We start from the raw sequence: 14,454 nt of genomic DNA on the forward strand, positions 1-14,454 counted from the left end.
GAATTTGTGGCTACTGGGTCTTACTCATGCAAGTCAAGCTCGGGTCAACTGAGGTTGAAAGCTGAGCACACCGGCTGTCAGCGGTGAGTTTTAAATTTTTTTTTTTTTTTTTTTTTTTTAAAGATACTAAGGACTGTTACACACAAGGCAGACAGAGAAAGAACAAAAGAAAGAAAGTTGGCACTGTACCTTTCACTGGGACTGGAGGAGAGCGCGGGGTAGTGAATGTGTAAACATTGGAGAAGGGCCCTTCGCCCGCCTCATTAAAGGCCTGGATACGGAACGTGTAAGAGGTAGACTCATTAAGCCTCTGAACTTTGTGTGTGTGGCATGGTCCTTTGTGCAAGGATATAAATCTGCAATGACAGGGACATGAAAAAAGTGGGAGAGAGGATTTAATGAGATGAGGGTAAATATGCCCGAAAGCAAATGAGACGTGCGACTCCTCTGTCAGGAAATATACATAAAGCAGAAAGTCAGTGCGTCTTCTTTGACAGCGCGCTCTCCGGTGTATCATCCTGTATATAGTTATCAGGAGCTTTTGCTTAAACTCCAGTCTCCGCCGTTATTATATATATATGACCTTTATTTAACCAGGTAAAATCAATTGAGAACCAATTCTCATTTACAATGATGACCTGTCAGCACAGTCCACACAGTGACACAAACAGCACAGATACAAAAAAAAAATAAATATTGGTTTATCTCTCGTCAGATCACTTCAGCCACTGACCTGCCGCTCTTGTCCCCCATCTGCAGCTGATACTGCAGGGCGTCTGAGGTGGCGGCTTTGGCCGGGCCGTCGCCCCACTTGAGCCTGAGGGTCTGGTGGCTGAAGGCGGTGCACTCCAGGCGGGGGGGCTGAGGGGGCAGGGGCTTCGTCTTCAGCTTGAAGGTGTGACTAAAGGGCCCGGCTCCCAGGCTATTCAGGGCTTGGATTCGGATCCTGACGAAGAAAAGGTAGGAATAAGACGACATCAGAGAGCTGCAAAGACTGAGTTTACCTGAGCAGAAAGCACTGCAGTGACTCTCAAAGATCATCAACAGAAACAGAATTTCATCTCGTTGGCGGAGGGTCGTGTTCAGCGTCTGTCACATTTTCTGTTGAAATGGCTCTGGTTCTCAACACCGACACATTTGCTGAAAGCCAGCAAATTCGTTCAGCCCGTCTTTGCTTCATTACAAGTCCACAGTGTAGAGCTTTTCATCTGCTCTATCTAAGTGCAACAGTGCTATGGTGACCTAACATAAACAGCATGTGAATGACATTTAAGATAAATAACACAACTTTCTTAAAATACAAATGTGTTAAGGATACATCATTTCAGTGTGCATAATTTCAGTTTCCTGCAATGTCCAGTTCAGAGCAGATTCACAACGAGACAAAAAACAATTTGGATGGTAGCAGGTGAAAGTTGCAGAAGTGTGAACTCGTCTCATCTCGAGGCAGCTGATGATGATGCCCATGACTCAGCAGTTTCAGAACATAAGGCACAATAGTTTGTGGTTTTTTTCTGCATTATTAGAGAAGACAACAGAACAAAAGTCCGGATTAAAGAGTCTGTCTAATTGATTTCTGTCACAATTTATGAAGTGCAAACACAGAGATCTATCACCTTCAAAACTGTTGGAGCTCATCGACATCTGAAAAGCTCAATGTAGCGTAGTACAAACAACATTTTGTGAACCTTCGAGTTGACAGTGAAGCAGCACCAACCTGTAGCTGGTGTCGGGCTGCAGATGCTGGATGATGTGTTTGGTGACGGGACCGACGACGACGGGCTGCCGCTCTCCGAGGTCAATCAGGTAGGAAGTGATCTCGGAGCCGTGATCACACGGAGCGTCCCAGCAAATACCCAGGCAAGTGGACGGAGAGTAGACCGGTGGTGGCCGGGAATCACCGTCCTCCTCTTCCTCGTCTTCGTCTGCATCCGCTGGAGTCTCGTACCTTCGCAGCTCAGACTCTTTCAGGACGTAGATGTTGCTGACAGCGGCAGGCACCGAGCAGGGCGTCTGGCACAGCACTGCCTCGCTGAAGGGCCCCACACCGGCCACGTTCACAGCCTGCACAACAACAAGATTGGGTCAACTCTCACCTGCGACGCTACAGGACACTTGTGTAACGTCCATGAGTGTCCACAAGGTGGAGTTCCAGTGTAAACATCACTGGTAAGGATTTTAACAGGTGTTTGTTTTTCTAGCTAATCCATAAAATGGAACAAACAAATAAAATTACATTTAAAAAAACTAAAAAAACCAAGGAGAGGCGAGCGCACAAAGTTAAACATCTGGCAACCAATAGAGTAAACACTAAAAACAAACCATCATCTTCTATGCAACTGCTCAATGATTAAAACCAACTGCTCAGATCACCCTGAAACAACTAAAACCACAAAGAGGGAAACGTGTCTTTTATCGATTGTATTTTAAAAATTTTTTTTTTAATGCCTTCCAAAATAATCATACAAAATCATCAGCTGCAACCTGTTGGTGTGATGTCATTTATCTAAGTTGCAAAGAGTACTGAGGGGAGAAATATGGGTTTGAGTGATACGTTTCCTACTAAGGATGATGAAATCTGTGCACACCAGCTTATTTTAAGTTTAAATCAGTACTTTAAAAGATCAGACAACTGAGGCAGGACTGTTGGCCGAGTATCAGATTTATTGCTCACAATGCCATATGGGAGAGTTTTAGTTGTTTCAGTCATCTTTGCTGCTCTTAGAAGCAAACTCTGATTGAGATAACTAATAACAGTAAAGTTATCACAGAATTAACCAAACCAACTTAAATTTGTCAGATTTTATTGGTTGTAAGGTGAGATATGATTGTATTTTAAGCTGTATTATAAACACTGATACTGATGAAAAACAGATAACAGCTAATTTAGGCTTAATGGAAATAAATAATAAGCAATAAAGTGTCTGTTATCCTCACCTGTACCCGGCAGAAGTAGCTGGTTGCAGGCAGCAGCCCCTTCAATTCATGGCTGAGTCCTGATCCACTGTAACACACCTGCATGCTGCCCTCAGCTGCTCCCCACTCCAGACGAAACTCTGCCACTGGAGCTCCATTGCATGGAGGGGCCTACAGGGTAAACACCAATGGCATTTCCCATCAGCACAGATAACATAGGGTCATTGTGATGAATAAATAATGCAGTTTTATACATATTTTCCAATATATTCTCAGAATGACGCAGGTGATTATTAAATTCATGTACATTGTTTAGGGAATGAAAATGAAGCCGATCTTACCTCCCAGCTCACAACAACACAGCTGGGAGATTTGCATGTGGTGGAAGGGGTCTTGCACGGCTCCGGGGCCCCAGGGCCTGTTGTAATCTCACAGCGCTCCGATAGAGGCCCAAACTGTTCACACAAAACATCAAAATCAATTTTTACTTAAATTCATTCAGTAAGAGAGGATTGAAAGCATGCAGGACAAAACAACACAATTCCTTCTCCTGCTATTGATAGACCACTTTTAACAGTTTTCTCACCCCGGCCTTGTTTGCTGCCTTCAGCCGGAAGCTGTAGGTTTTGCCAGGCATTAAACCTCCCACAGAGCAGTCCGGCTCTGGACCCTGGTAAACCTCTCTGCTCTCCTCAGACTGCGGCCCACTCACTTCTACGCTGTAGCAGGACACTGGGCTGCCTCCATCGACCTGAGGAGGACCTAGACAATTTGTGCAGACCAATGTTTTTAAGGCATTTCAAAGAAAATACTAAAGCATATACACAAAGGTAAAATATAGAAACAGATAAATAATACAAACTGAACAATCAAAGTTCACTGCTTTGAGATAGTTTGCAAAACAAATAAATGCATCAGCAGAAGCTCCAAACGCATCCCACACAGATCTAAGTTGGAGAGGAATGACTCACCCCAGCGCAGTTGCACCTCCCTGGCTTTGGGCTTGCCCACCAGCCGAGGGGGCTGGCAGGGCCCTGGGGGCACTGCGGGAGTCTGGACCTGCAGGGTCTCTGACAGCTTGCAAGGGAAGACAACACACCAATTAAGAAACACAGAAAACAACAGATTGACTATCTCACTCCTCCCTCTCATAACACGTATCACTGGATACAAATTGTTGATTTTCACCAGGCTTATCAGACTAATTCAGGTTACAGCAGACGAGAGAGGAGACGAATGTGAATGCATCGTTCAAAAAGTACACGAGCATACAGAGAAATATGCTGGTTTTCACAGATAAAGTTAGACAGATTGTCTTGCAAGCAAAATACAGTCAACTTCAACGACAAACGGAAACATGTGAGTGTTATGTCACATTGTGCTGCATTGAAATGCAGGAACTCGCCACCATGACTCATGTTTCTTTACGAGCCCCGTCATGAATAAATGCATGCACAAATAGCTGATGAAGATATTAATGAAGAGCGCCTGTGAACTGAACTAATTAGGAAAAATATCCCCCGACACATGCAGCGAGGGTTAATCGATTAATGGGCTTTGTCTCGTACTCGCACACCAGGAAGCATCGTCTAATCTTCCCACATACGAGACTGACTGAATTAACATGTCCTACTAAAATTCACCACTCACAGAATGCATAGCGAGAATAATTTGTGTAAAAATTAATCAGATCAACATTGGCTGGCTGCCCTAACAATTACAGTTTGAGTAAAAGCCAAAGAACTGTATTAATAGTAAACAAGCCAATAGGAAAACAATCAGGTTTTAAATAGCTGCAAGGCAGTATATTAATAAAAAAAAATAAAAAAAACAAGTGCAATGCTTTCTCCCTGCAATCAAATTAAATTGTTACCGATCAATCTCTTTGAATTCCTGTGGTGAAACACCAGGCTTTGTGTCAACGGTGTGTGCACGTGTACCGACGCTGAATGACTCACCGGGCTCTGCCCCCCCTCGCTCATGCAGTAAACTCTCGTCTGGTAGGAGCAGCCGGGCTTCAAACCCTCACACACATGTTCAGTAGCTGGGCCTGAGTACACCAGCTCCCACGATGAGCCTAAGTGCAAACACATTTCAAATGATTTTTCAGTGTCCAAATGTTTGATAGACATAATTGCCGGTTTTTCCATTTTTTTTTTTAAAAGCTAGAAATAATTTGGTTACGTCTTAAAACATGAATGAGGATAGTTATAGCGAGTTACTTGCAACAATTGCATTTTTAGCACTTATGACATGGCGAAAACATAAAAAAATGAGAGGGTCGAGGGGACTTATGCAAATGTATGCCCTGAACTTGAGAAAGGAGATTTGACCTCCTTTTTCTGACACCATGTGTAACTTACCACTTAAGCCCTCTGACAGCTCCACAACATACTTTGTGACCTCTGCTCCACCGTTATCCTTAGGGGGCTCTAAGTTTGAAGACAGACAACCAAGAAGTCATTTTCAGTATATAAACATTATGCTTTGTCTGGGAACGTATTCATTTATTAAAATGTGTACTAAGGCAGATCAACAAACGATGAAATATGTAGACCGATTTCATGACAGCTAATCTCGCTGTCTTTCAAAACTCCCAACTCGTTAGTAAGTATTTTGAGTAGGAAATGCACATGTAAATAAAGCATGATTTGCTGTTGACGTGGGCTTTTTTTGCCCCTCAAATTTCTTCTGGAACTCATTCAGATTTTTTTCAGATCTGCAGACATATTTTTTCATTTTGAAATCTGGAAGCAGAGACCAAGCGTGGCAGTGAGTGATGTGTCTGTCCAGTGAAGTGTATGAAGAATTCATTCTGATGTCTGAATGGAGGAGAATGAAGGAGAGAATTGTCAGTCTGGTGTTGCACAGACTATTTGGGATGTCATCCGTCTCATCTATGTTCAAGCATGGCTCGAGGTGAAAATTGAAACAGTAAACTGGACATAACAGGATGTCAACTGCACGCAAGACTGAAGGATATTAATAAGAGAAAGGGCTGCTGGGAAGAAATCTCACCCCAGGCCATCTTAAAGCTGTTGGGCAGGACTCTTCCTCTGATGACAGGCCTGCAGGGACTGCTGGGTCTGTCTGGGTTTGTTATGAACTCCACCACCTGGCTGGGATTACTCTTCCCCTCTGAGTTGTATGCCGCCACCTGGAGGATGTGCACAAATACAAGCAAGGTAAGAATTATTGGCCATTGTTTGCATAGGCAGTCAGTGAAGTCAAACACCAAATTATCAAAAAGATTCTGCCCCTTAAATCTACAGAAAGATTTCAACAAAACTGTTTGAACACCACAAGCATTGCAATCATGAAATGAGCCAATAAGCAGCATTTGCATTTCAGTGTGCCACATCAGCCATTAAATAGAAATCCCTATGAGCCTGCAGAGTAGACCATGACAAAACCTCCACAGCACCCAGCCTCCCCTCATGCCGTGTAGCAGGGTAATTAGTAATGAGGCAGGATGGGTGGCTTGGGACAGATGAATGGATATTTCGATCATTCAAGTGTATGGTGTGTTTGGGTAATACAGTACTTTAGCGTCACGTTCAGGAATATTGTGCTGTGGATTCTTCTGGCAATGTGAGTAAAGCTTACAATGTCTATGAGAAACCTATGCATTACTAGGATTTCATGTTTCTGAAGCACCCAGACAGAAAATAAAGAGCACCTGTTACTGCCACTTGTTGCAGGAAAATAAGGTATTAAGACGGGAGCCACTTTGAGAAACTGTGATCCAGCTCTCAGCTTTAACTGTTAACCGAGTTGAACTGCAGATTACAAATACAGTTATTTAGCTAAAGTGAATATGATGAAGTTGTAAAACATATTCGTAAGACAGAACAACCCTGCATCCGAGTTAAAAGATTATCCTGTCATTTTATGGTTGATACCAACAGTGCATTTACTGTCACTTAAGGAACACAGCTCTCAGATCCAGCTGATTTTTGTCCATCTATCCAATAAATAGACGTGGGAAGATGGTGAGAGATTTTTCAAAGATGTCCTGTGTTTGTATATTCTAGATGTTGACACCTCACAGGCAGATACAACACAGGGTCTTCAATTTATTGACCGAAAAGTATCTGCGCCAGTGTTTCTCACTGGATTACCAGTAATGGTGATTTTAGCAGGAGCAGCGCGTGTCAGTGACATGCTGTCGGCCAATAACATGGCAACGATGGTCACCCGTGATCCCTCAGAGCTATCAGAAGAGGATGAGAGAGGGTGGAAATATGGGAGAGGGTAAGAGCGACAGAATGAAGAAAGAAAGAAAATGGTGACAACAGAACAGTCTGTCCCCAAACCCTGTAATATTACTGCCAAAAGGCCTTGCTCGACTCGCTCCTCACTGCGACCCCCTGTGTGATCAGCAGTGGAGTCATCCTGTTGATGCTGTCGGTTGCACACTGCTCGGCTGGCAGAATCCTTTAAACAGATGAGTCATAGGGCCAACGCGGGACTCAGCACTCCTCCCTCACTGAAATCTGCTCCCTCCACGCACACACACACACACACACACGCACTGCTTCAGCCTAAATTAACCCTGCAGATCACTAGTTTTGACTGAACACATCGGAAGGCTCTCTTACCCGAAACTTGTATTTGGTGCTCCTGTGGAGACCCCTCACGGTGCAGGAGAGTTCGTCACCGTCGTAGCTTGGCTGGAAGCCATATCCCTGTGACAAAGATAAATGACAAAAGGATAAAGAAAACAACCAGGTGAGCAATGACTTACAAGACAATCACTGTAGCACAGACAACAAAGTGATCTGCAGGAGGAGCAGCTGCACGGGAGCTTTTTTTGTGTTCCATGGCAGCGACTATATCTGCAGGTAGCAGCTTAAGGAAAGATGCATGCAGAGGCGGCAGTAGCAGCAAATGTCAATGTATCTTTTAGAGCAACAGCGTTAGGAAAAATAAACTAAATAAACAAAAAAAAAATGTTTTAGCTAGATTGAAATAAATAAGAGAATTCCTGAAGACAATTAATAACTACACAAGGATCCATATCAACCAGGAAACATATCCCAGTATATCCCATCTCCCAGAAATTGATTAGAAATTGTGAAAACTGTAGGTGTCCTTTGCTAATGGTGTACATATGTATCTTATACTGTCTGGAGATACACTAATGTCAAACAGATTGACACAGAAACAGTATGCACAGTGGTGCTTGAAAGTTTGTGAACCCTGAAGAATTTTCTAGATTTCTGCGTAAATATGATTTAAAATATCATCAGATTTTTTTACACCAGTCATAAAAGTGCATTTACGCTAAATGCAGATAACGCCAAGACATTTCTGTGTTTCAATCTCCAACGACTAATTGATTCGGCCATTTTAACCGAGTTAAGCAAGAGACATACCGTGCCTTCCTCTTCCATCTCCAAAATATAAAAGATGTCATCCTCCTTTGGAGAACTAGTGGGCCTCTGCCACTTCAGACACAGCCAGGTCACTCCCTCCATCTCCAGCTCTGGAGGGAAGGGTGGCAATGGCACACTGCATGAGGTGAACAGGTCCACCACTTCACTGAACTCGCTGGGGAGGGCAGAGAGAGACAGAGGATGGGAGAGAATGGGAGGGAGAGAGAGACAGGAGAGACAGAGTGAGAGACGCACATGCAAAAACAGATGGAGACAGTGAATGGAAGAAACGGTGACATAAAAAAAAAAAAAAAAGGACAACAGGGAGAGCGGCAGCCCGGAAATACTCTTAAGCGTGTTAACGTGCCTACCTTACACCCGTGTCATTTTTGGCTGCAAGGCGGAAGGAGTATCTCGAAGCTGGAGAAAGCTTGGTCACTCTGTACTGCTTGTGAGGTCCATGGTAGCACTGTTCATAAATACCAGTGCCCTTCCCCTGAGGAGAACAAAGTCGTTAGTTTAAAAACGAGCAGAATTACACATAAAACATCAGTCATGAGGAAAAAAAAAAACTATTTACCTCATCCCACTGAAGAATGTAGTTTTGAATTTTGGAGCCGTTGTCACAAGGAGCCTGTGGGTGAAATCACGCAGTTTTATAAAAATACACAAACGACTAATATATTATACAGCAATGCCCCGTTAATTTAATGGGTTTTCAGCTTTTGAATTTATGCACGCAGAGTGAAAACAAATGCATTTAACAGACAAGATAAAGCAGAACATAGTGAAGGAAATGTATGTTTGTTTTTAGATGGCCTAAGCACCACCATCTGTCACTGTATTTGGTGGCAGTTATAAGAGATGTTAAGCAATAGATCCTCAAAGTCTGCTGAGCATGCACAGTTATTCTTTAGGTGCTTTGCTAATCTGCGGGGTAATCTGTCCAACCTATATCTTTTACTCAAGGGAACAACTTTAACAAAGCCGCAGAAGGAAAACAAGTTACCACACTGAAGAGGATCCCAGCAACAATTGTGAAGGAAGGTTAGATTGCTGTTTGATTGACCTTTTCTCCCTTTTCCAGCCAGTTTGGGCATTTTAACTGGGTGACCTTTTAGTCATTAATCCAATTCTCCTACCTTAAAAGGGACAGTTTGGATTGTTTGAAGTGGGATTGCATGAACTTCTTAACTACAAGCAGTGCATTAGCCACAATTGATGGGGGTTGGAACGGGATGTTTGGTGAAGCAGACCGCTTGTGCTACTGTTCTGGGGGTTTGCAACAATATATATATTTTAACCACCATAATAATAAAAAAAATCCTCATCAGTTCAAGTGTACGCTAAATTTAGAATATTTTCACATCTTTTTTAGCCATCAGACAGACCTTTCCAAAAGGAAACTGCACCATTATATCCATCTAGTCTCGCATCAAAGCCACCAGACTCCTCTGACAAAAATGTTAAATTTACTTCACAGAACACGTGAGTTTCTGTTAACCACTGCCTTGATGGGTTAGATTGTGTGACTCTGGTGGTATTTTAACATATCAGTCCAAATCCAAACTAAGGTGTCAAAAGCGGGGATTTTTTAAATTTTTTTTATAAATGGCTAAAACACGTTTTGATGCTGAACTGTCCACAGCGCACATTGCTGAGCTTCTGTGCCAGTACAGCTGCCCGCCTCTCCAAACTGGGAACGAGCTGACATACTGGAGTTAATACACTAATTATTGAGAAGAGCCTCCGACAACCCCACTTCCCAACAAACCCTTTGAGAGGACAAATCTGTGTGGAAGGTATCACAAACACAACCACCACTTATAATTAATCATAAAACCTGTGAATTATTACTGCATATAAATGAAACCACGCTCTGAATGTTTGGTTATTACACTGTATGTTTGAATTCTGTTTTTCTATCACATACTGTAGATGCTGTCGCTACTTGTTGTCCACCTTTAAAACTGTGGCTCTAAATCCCAACTCCATCAATCACACAACTTCCAATTTTACCTTCCACTGGAGTACAAGTGTGTTCTTGGTCCCACTGGCCTTCCTGGGAGGATTGGGAGGATCTGGCTCGCAGCTTAAAGTGGTGAAACTCACAGCCTCCGATGGCCTTCCCTGTAAACAGTTAAACATCGCCTGGACCCTGAGGAAAAAAACGAAGTGTTTACACACTGTTCCTCTTTGTATTGACACTGTATTTAAAAGCAGGCGGGGGGTTCTGCCAACCTGACGTGATAGTCTGTTGCTGGTCGAAGGTCTTCTAAAGTTGCACTTAGTTCTTCCCCACTGCATCGAATGTAAAAAAAAATAAAAAAAAATAAAAAAAAGTCAATATTTTCAGATAAACGTCAATGTCAAATTTCTAACAACAGTTCCTGTTTGGCGTTATGTTATCTTGCTGCTTGTGCTCACCAGTACATGCTCTGGTACTTCTCATCTTTGCCACCAACTGAGATGGAAACCTCAAAGCTGAGGGGGTCCGGGGGGCTGCAGTCATCCTCCACGCTGCCATTCTCGCTCTCTGGCCTGGTGGGTGTACTCCAGTTCACTACTGCTCCTCTGGCCTGGATGTCTGACACCTATATGACAGTTTCAAGGCTCATGATTAGGTCTATGTAACACCACAAATCCCCAACATGGATACAAACTATTCCTTAACTGCAGTATATAGCCAATAAAAAAATAAAATAAAAAAAAAGCCCCATTATAATTGTTATCTTGTAAGAAATACTGTACCAAGTTTTCAAGTCTTACAAATGTATTATACATAAAATGTCTCATTCTTGCATCCATCACAACAATCACATTGCTTGGCAGAGGAAAAGAGATGGTGATCAAAACATGCAAACTGATGCCACACTGGGAAAAGGTTTTTTCAGCGTTTGACAGGGATATGCTGTGCCACCGTAAGATTTTTCTTTCTGTTTGGAGGAGGTTTAAAAATACCCTGAGCTACGCTGTAGGTGGGATTTATATGTGGAGCAACTAAATCAGGTCAAGTCTGAGCCTCCTCCCCTCTGCCCTGAGTGCTCACCTTAGTCCTTTACTTCACAATTCACAGTCCTTTAACAAACCAGTGTGTGTGTGTGTGTGTGTGTGTGTGTGTGTGTGTGTGTGTGGTGTATGTATATGTATATATATTTCTTTTTTTTTTTGGAAGAAGGTTGATTTTTCTGAGCTGCAAATAAAGTCAACAACCAATCACATGAATTTCAAGTATTGTGTCATTTCTACTGTGCTGTGGTGCATATTCATTCACAGGCTGCATTTAATGCACGTATGCAAAGGGTCTTGCAGACTCACCCACAACTTTCATGGAGTGGATGGATCATACAGGTTTTTGCATTGCTGCTGGTGCGAATAGTTTAGACGCAAAATATTTGCGTCGTTGATTTGTCACCCCCACCATGTGGAAAGACTTTTAATAATATATAATGCTGCTGTGAACCCAACACCATTTTTCAATGGATAAAATACTTTTTAATATGTATATATTTCTTCATATATGTAAACGCACAAAATGGATGACTTTTTTTTATGAACCACCAACAATATTACCAGGAAGGTGTGAGTGCTCTGGGTTTATTTAGTTAAAAAGCAGCACTCCTTTCAGAGCAAAACACCAAGCTTCTAGTAATTGCTGGCATAGATGTTTGGGGGCACATTTGGGAATAGAAATCCCCACATGGATGCTAGTCAGCAGGTCTGACTCCATTAGGAAGATGCCATGCAAGAATTCATCATGAATGTTAATAGAATGTTTAATGATGCAGCGCAGTAGCATCATTACAGGTTTTTGTGAACACAGTGTAAATAAAATCATATAAACTCTATTAATTAGAAAAAAAGAAAAGAAAAACTGTTGATAGACGCAAATACCAACCTCTGGTTTACTGATGGTACTCAATAGTGCTTGCAGGGCCTGAGCCTCTTTGTCCAGCTCTAAAGAGAGAAAAACAGGTCAATACAGATTTAAGGAAAAAACAAACACCACCATCATTTTGAAATTAAGAAAAAAAAGCATGTGACATTTAACTTTCTATTTCAATAGCTAATAAAAACTGTTTTGCTTGCAATTGTTTCTCCACTGTAATATATATCTAGCTATGTATGCCATGTCTGTAAGGTAGTAGTACAGTTTAATAATGGGGGACATTTTTTTAATTTTTAAACTAAGGTGAGGTTGTCACTTTTGACAGCAGCTTCAATTGACCTAAATCAAATACATTGTTGCCAAAAGAAACTAGTTAATAGCCGCCAAGTTTACAAAGCGGTTTTAAACTCTGTTAATAATTGTCCCAATTGTAACCCCAGACAAACCTCTTCCATTTTCCATCCTTACCTTCTGACTCTCGTTTTTTTCCCTTGCCTGTCTGCTTGTCAGGGCAGCCCACTGCGTGCCTCAGCTGCCCCTGCTCTGCCTCCAGCCCTTTCCCTCCGATGCCGTTATGAATGTCCACTGTTTGGGGGCTGTTGCAAGTCTTCTGTGGTGACGGGGGAGGGCTGTCCTTCACCTGCCCTCCTCCTCCGCCTCCCTGACGCTCCTTCAGTTTCTTCTGCAGACGCTCGTGCGTTTTGCTGGTTCGGTCGTCTCTGTGAACAAATGGTGGGCGTCCATGTTGGGAGTGAGAATCTGTAGAGACTGAAACAAGAAAAAAGGCAACACTTGTGGGTTTGTACAGACACATGCAAGAGGAGTACAAAAAAGATCTGTCAAGAGGCCAGAGAAGCAGGCCAAAAAGGCCAAGCTCTCAGGTTATTATGAGAAAGACATACAAATACACAGGGCGATAGTGAGGTGACCTCCTTAAAGAGTAAGAAGCTGACAGACTAAACAGTTTGACTCAGGCCTTGATGGTATAAACTGACTGTGCAAATAAAGGGCTGAGAACAAATAAATAAGATCTCAATATAACAATACAGTCCAGACACTGCCGGCTCCAACTCACCCTGCTCTGAGTAGATATGAGCTGGATGGTACTGGGGGATGTACTGAGCGCTCATGTCAGCCACACCCCCTGCCATGCCTGTGTACAGGTGAGGTGGAGGGGGCATCATGGCAGGGTGTGGGATAAAGGCAGACAGGTGGGCATGGGGTGGAGGATGGTGGAGAGGAGAGTGACCCCCTGGGTGGAACTCCGGTTGCTGAGGTAAAACCAGAACCCGCCGCACGCCGTTCTCTTCTATGATCTAAAAGGAAACAAGACAATGGAAAGCAGATTTCAAAGCTGCTCTGAGCTTGATAAGAAGTCAGTCAGAAACATTGCACTGGAAATAGTAGAGAATGATTACCTGTGAAATGTATCCAGGAGGCACATAGATTGGAGGCACTGAACCATTTGGAGACATCATGGGAACCTGAGCAGGACCTGTGAAGAAGGGAAAGAGCAAAATCAAACACTTTCCCTCAGGATAAACAGCTGTTTCATTTGTGTTAAATGTGCTGAGAGTGTTAAGAGTTGTACACGGGGTTGAACTTGCATTCAAACGTTAGCCTGATCTCAATAGCTATGAAGAAAATGGCAGCCAGAATCACAAACCAGAAATGTAGTCAATTTAAGACGCAATAAAGATGTCACTCAGTAGTTGATGAATGGATCCAAAATTGGTAACACATTTTTGTAAGCTTGATCCGATGTGTCTGTTGACTTCTGTCAGTACTTTCTCCAGTTACCTTCAACCCTACTACGCAGATAATAAATAGACTTCAATAATGATTGACAATCATAAAAACTCCCCACATTGAGCCACTAAAACAATGGCTTTAACCTCAAACATTACCTCTTGTCAATTTACTCTTCAAAATTAGCTTGATCTTCAATGACTACTTCATTTTTTAAATACCTGAGTAAGACCTGGCAGAGAAAAACACTTTTAAAAATACTAGCAAATGCAAGAATACCACTTTACAAAAGTGCTGAGAGACAACAAAGTTTGCTGCTCTTTTGTAAGGGCCAGTTCAACAGCTTAGCTCAGCTCACAGAAGTGACAGCTCAGCAGAAAGCCGAGGAGAGAGAAAGAGAGAGCCCCCTCTGAGCCAAGTTTGCACATTCACACATATCTCTTCTTACAAATGTAAAACAGAAGCACTCGGCCCCCAACGCCAGATGCTAAGCAGGAGAGACCGAAAGGATTCGCAACACAC

At 42.7% G+C, this 14,454-nt stretch overlaps 1 protein-coding gene across 4 annotated transcripts in view; it reads right to left on the reverse strand.

The window, feature by feature from the left end:
* The window catches only part of fndc3a (fibronectin type III domain containing 3A), a 42,340-nt gene that overhangs the window by 5,038 nt on the left and 22,848 nt on the right, over window positions 1-14,454 (reverse strand). For all 4 annotated transcript variants that reach the window (XM_069161189.1, XM_069161188.1, XM_069161190.1 and 1 more), the window contains 21 exons: window positions 13,602-13,678; window positions 13,259-13,499; window positions 12,652-12,951; window positions 12,193-12,251; window positions 10,722-10,888; window positions 10,536-10,595; window positions 10,314-10,452; window positions 8,875-8,928; window positions 8,666-8,790; window positions 8,295-8,469; window positions 7,518-7,604; window positions 5,935-6,073; window positions 5,280-5,348; window positions 4,875-4,993; window positions 3,888-3,993; window positions 3,503-3,678; window positions 3,258-3,371; window positions 2,938-3,087; window positions 1,718-2,064; window positions 734-946; window positions 190-356 (listed from right to left, as the gene is read on the reverse strand). In XM_069161189.1, coding sequence (XP_069017290.1) covers window positions 190-356; window positions 734-946; window positions 1,718-2,064; window positions 2,938-3,087; window positions 3,258-3,371; window positions 3,503-3,678; window positions 3,888-3,993; window positions 4,875-4,993; window positions 5,280-5,348; window positions 5,935-6,073; window positions 7,518-7,604; window positions 8,295-8,469; window positions 8,666-8,790; window positions 8,875-8,928; window positions 10,314-10,452; window positions 10,536-10,595; window positions 10,722-10,888; window positions 12,193-12,251; window positions 12,652-12,951; window positions 13,259-13,499; window positions 13,602-13,678 — 3,084 coding nt within the window. The remainder of the gene's footprint in view (window positions 1-189; window positions 357-733; window positions 947-1,717; window positions 2,065-2,937; window positions 3,088-3,257; window positions 3,372-3,502; window positions 3,679-3,887; window positions 3,994-4,874; window positions 4,994-5,279; window positions 5,349-5,934; window positions 6,074-7,517; window positions 7,605-8,294; window positions 8,470-8,665; window positions 8,791-8,874; window positions 8,929-10,313; window positions 10,453-10,535; window positions 10,596-10,721; window positions 10,889-12,192; window positions 12,252-12,651; window positions 12,952-13,258; window positions 13,500-13,601; window positions 13,679-14,454) is intronic.

This window comes from Embiotoca jacksoni, unplaced genomic scaffold, assembly GCF_022577435.1.
Source record: "Embiotoca jacksoni isolate LCO1_2020_lvr unplaced genomic scaffold, fEmbJac1.0.p SCAF_28, whole genome shotgun sequence".
Lineage (NCBI taxonomy): Eukaryota > Metazoa > Chordata > Actinopteri > Embiotocidae > Embiotoca > Embiotoca jacksoni.